This window comes from Arachis ipaensis, chromosome B8 (assembly GCF_059453495.1).
Source record: "Arachis ipaensis isolate K30076 ecotype BB chromosome B8, ASM5945349v1, whole genome shotgun sequence".
NCBI classification, from domain to species: Eukaryota; Viridiplantae; Streptophyta; class Magnoliopsida; order Fabales; family Fabaceae; genus Arachis; species Arachis ipaensis.
In genome coordinates this window covers 10,001-14,457 of record NC_142443.1, presented here as the reverse complement: position 1 = coordinate 14,457, position 4,457 = coordinate 10,001, and the positions used below count along the sequence as shown (strand labels likewise).

General features: G+C 41.0%; 1 protein-coding gene across 2 annotated transcripts; it reads left to right on the top strand.

The window, feature by feature from the left end:
• Positions 1-495: 495 nt before the first annotated feature.
• LOC148546952 (protein CLT2, chloroplastic-like) lies at positions 496-2,683 on the top strand. Of its 2 annotated transcripts, none has more exons than XM_088497488.1 (3): positions 496-912; positions 1,463-1,587; positions 2,529-2,683. In XM_088497488.1, the coding sequence occupies exons 1-3, from the start codon at positions 542-544 to the stop codon at positions 2,579-2,581; spliced, it is 549 nt and encodes a 182-aa protein (XP_088353614.1). In that variant the 5' UTR covers positions 496-541; the 3' UTR covers positions 2,582-2,683. The 2 variants fall into 2 exon arrangements, with proteins under 2 accessions (XP_088353614.1, XP_088353613.1); XM_088497487.1 differs by lacking the exon at positions 2,529-2,683 and adding an exon at positions 2,112-2,247.
• The last annotated feature ends 1,774 nt before the right edge of the window (positions 2,684-4,457 follow it).

Genomic DNA, 4,457 nt, shown 5'->3' with positions numbered 1-4,457 from the left:
AAATTTTTTTTTGTTAAGTGTGTAGCAAATTGAAGGATAAGTTTTGTAGTTAAAAATAAAAAAAATAAAAAATTCAAATCGGTGGGTCAAAACTGAAAATTAAAAAAAAAACTAGTTTTTAATTTGTGTCATATTAAATCAGACCTTTCGATTTATTAACAGCCGTCTTCTACAATCCTAAATAATACACAAAATCTAAAAAATGATGGATAATACATCAATTTTTTCAATATCAAAATTAAAAAGTGATTTTTCGGAGCGTATTTATTGTAGTTTTTTATTTTTTATTTGATTAATTTGAGTACTAAATATATTTGATTTGTGTTTTTATTTTTATTTTTAATGTTTTTAATTTTTAAAGTTTTATAAAAATAAATATAAAACAAAAAGTAATATTTTATTATTTTTTTTACATTTTTTCTTAATAAAATCCTAAAAAAAAAAATCTGAAAATGAAACAAAAGAAGCTGAAAGCAAGAACTGAGAGAAGTTAGAACGGTTCCATTACCGTTGGCATTTCATTTCTCTCCGCAAAAACGCAATGACGCATTCTTTAACGTCGTCGTTTCATTCCTTCTGCTTCTTCCCTCCGTCTTCATCATCCGTACAACTCAACACACCAAAGCTTCAACTTCTGTTACCAATGTCATCAAATTCTCAACCGCTTCCCCTCAAATTCTCTCACACAAATAGAACAAGAACCACCACCAACAACAACAATCGCCACAAGATTCGAGCTTCGTCCTCAACCGATGATCCTTCACCATCTTCATCAAGTGTGACTAATTTCGTTTTGTTCAGTTCCGCTGCTCTAAATGTTACATTGGCGGTGGCTAATCGTGTGCTGTATACGCTTGCTCTCGTTCCCATGAAAGATTACCCCTTTTTCCTTGCTCACTTCACCACATTTGGGTAAACGCTATTATTTCTCGCTTTCAATTCAGTGTCGCTCCTCTGTTGCTGTTTTTGCATTTTCATTTGCTACTTTTCACTGCCAAAATTCTATTTTCGTTATTAATGTTACTTTTGGGGTTTATGTTGTGTCTCTTTAGAGTTATATATATAATGTTGTTTGATCATTCATAAGCCAAGTAATAAAATATAAGGATAAAAAAAGGTTATAAGGATTTGAGAACTGGAGTGGGACCGTGCTAAAAATTTGATGATAAAGTGGGTGTCCAGTGTCCACACATATTATAATGGTTTGGTCGTTTGGGTTAAACAATGTTGTGTCTGATAGATGATTGGAATAGAAATAATATTTTTCCCTCATCCAATCATTATTCACATGAAACAGAAGTGTTATTAGTTGAGAGTGGATTAACAGTATTTTCTTATAATGTATAAAAAAGGACATAGCATTACTTTTATGTCAAAAATTCATGCATATAAAACAAGTCTCAATTGATTGGTAGTATATCAGAATTAATTTCTTCAGAATAACTGTGGTTGTGTATTTTAGCATATTGTATATCAGATATAGGGCAGGCATTGTAAGTGATGAGATGCTAGCCATTCCAAAACTTCGCTTTCTGGCCATTGGGTTTCTTGAAGCTTTGGGTGTGGCCACTGGAATGTTTGCTGCAGGTACTTATCTTTGATGGTTGGTAGGATCAATTCACTACACTACACTACCCTCCTCTTTTCTTTTTATTATTTATGTTGCTACCACCTTTTTAATTTTGATTTATGCCCATTCACCTATTATAAAGTTCCTTATATATCGTCACTACGCAACAAACTAGCTACTATGGAGATTGGAGAGTGAGTAAGAAAAAGTATCCAAAATAAAAAAGGATGACAAAGGATAAGACATTACTTATGCATCTATGATCTAACCCAACACAACATAATTGATAACTTTTTTTTTTTATAAATAAAAGGAGAACTCAAATATATATTAAGGAAATTATTAATTAAATTTAATTTTTATATATCGATAGTATAAAATATTTTACATAATTATTTAATTATATTTGTTTAAATAATCATTTATAAGATCAAGATAAAAAATATTTATTTTTATTAACGTGATATTATATAATTAAATGTACGTATAAAATTATTTTATAATCATTCTGATTCTTCTTTTTATTTATTTTTTTTTTCAGGTTTAATTTTACAGTGTTGTATCTTTTTTGAGGATAAGCTTGCTTTGTTGATATCTAACTATTATAGGCAACATGTCTGTTTAAATTGTCTTAATTTGGTATCTAAATAGTATGCTGAATAGATTTAAGCTGCACAACTATGTATCTTTTTTGAGAATAAGCTTACTTTGTTGATATCTAACTATTATAGGCAACATGTCTATTTAAATTATCTTAATTGAGTATCTAAATAGTATGCTGAATAGATTTAAGCTGCACAACTATGGTTATGTCACTTTTAGTAATTGGGACTAGGGACTAGGGACTAGGGAGTAATTGACTTGTTGCTGTTGGTAATGAAACAATCGACAAGCATAGCCTTACTGCCTACATGTTTGCCTCGATATTTATGTATTGAATGTTGGTTACGTTCTGCAGCTGTACTTCCTGGACCAGTCATACCTGTATTGAGTCAGGTATTAAATATTTAACTAGCTCTTGTCATCAAAGAAAGAGGGTGACAGAATACATCGGCCCTTGGTTTTATACATCTGTGAAGTTTATTTTGACGTTCTCATTTGTCAGGCATTTTCTGGGGCCTCATTTGGAAATTTTCAATTTTCTTCCATTAGTTGCATTTATCAATTACATAACCTTCTAAATGTTAGCGTTAGCAATGACATTATGTAAGAGAATTTGATGTTGATCAACTTGTAGCATATTTGAAACCAATACTTCTAAATGCGCTTTAGCTTCTTCCTAATAAGAAATGGTGTTATTTTCGAATACGGATTTAGGGTTTAGGGTTTAGGGTTTAGGGTTTAGGGTTTAGGGCTTAGGGTTGAGGGTTTAGAGTTGAGGGTTGAGGGGTTAGGGGTTAGGGCTGATGGTCTAGGGTCTAGGGTCTAGGGTCTAGGGTCTAGGGGTCTAGGGGTCTAGGGGTCTAGCCTGGGGCCTGGGGCCTGGGGCCGGGGGCCTGGGGCCGGGGGCTTTGGGGCTTGGGGCTTTGGGCTTGGGGCTTTGGGGCTTGGGGCATGGGGCTTGGGGCCGGGGGCCTGGGGTTTAGGGTTTAGGGTTTAGGGTCTCGGGTCTTGGGGTCTGGGGTCTGGGGTCTGGGGTCTGGGTTCAGGGCTCAGGGCTCAGGGCTCAGGGCTCAGGGCTCAGGGCTCAGGGCTCAGGGCTCAGGGGGTTTAGGGTTTAGGGTTCATGGTTCAGGGTTTAGGGCTCAGGGCTCAGGGCTCAGGGCTCAGTGTTTAGGGCTCAGGGCTCAGGGCTCAGGGTTTAGGGTTTAGGGTTTATGGTTTAGGGTTTAGGGCTTAGGGCTTAGGGCTTAGGGCTCAGGGCTCAGGGCTCAGGGCTCAGGGCTCAGGGCTCAGGGCTCAGGGCTCAGGGGGTTTAGGGTTTAGGGTTCATGGTTCAGGGTTTAGGGCTCAGGGCTCAGGGCTCAGGGCTCAGGGTTTAGGGCTCAGGGCTCAGGGCTCAGGGCTCAGGGTTTATGGTTCAGGGTTCAGGGTTCAGGGTTCAGGGTTCAGGGTTCAGGGTTCAGGGGTTCAGGGTTCAGGGCTCAGGGCTCAGGGCTCAGGGGTTGGGGTTCAGGGCTCAGGGCTCAGGGTTTCAGGGTTCAGGGGTTCAGGGGTCCAGGGGTCCAGGGGTCCAGGGTCCAGGGTCCAGGGGGTTAGGGTCCAGGGGTCCAGGGGTCCAGGGTTCAGGGTTCAGGGTTCAGGGTTCAGGGTTCAGGGTTCAGGGTTCAGGGTTCAGGGGTTCAGGGGTTCAGGGTTCAGGGTTCAGGGTTCAGGGTTCAGGGGTTGGGGTTCAGGGGTTTAGGGTTCAGGGTTTCAGGGTTCAGGGGTTCAGGGGTTCAGGGGTTCAGGGTTCAGGGGTTCAGGGTTCAGGGTTTTTTAAAAAGTTTAGGGTTTGGGGTTTGGGGTTTGGGGTTCAGGGTTTTTTAAAAAGTTCGGGGTTCGGGGTTCGGGGTTCGGGGGTTCGGGGGTTCGGGGGTTCGGGGGGTCTAGGGGTCTAGGGGTTCAGGGGTTCAGGGTTCAGGGCTCAGGGTAGGGTTTTAGGGTTTTAGGGTTTTAGGGGTTTATGGGTTAGGGTTTAGGGGTTGGGGGTTGGGGGTTGGGGGTTGGGGGTTGGGGGTTCGGGGTTCGGGGTTCGGGGTTCGGGGTTCGGGGTTCGGGGTTCGGGGTCTAGGGGGTCTAGGGGGTCTTAGGGGGTCTTAGGGGTCTAGGGGTCTATGGTTCAGGGGTTCAGGGGTTCAGGGGTTCAGGGGTTCAGGGTTTAGGGGTTTAGGGGTTTAAGGGTTTAGGGGTTTAGGGGTTTAGGGGTTTTATGGGTTTAGGGGTTTAGGGGTTTGGGGTTTGGGGT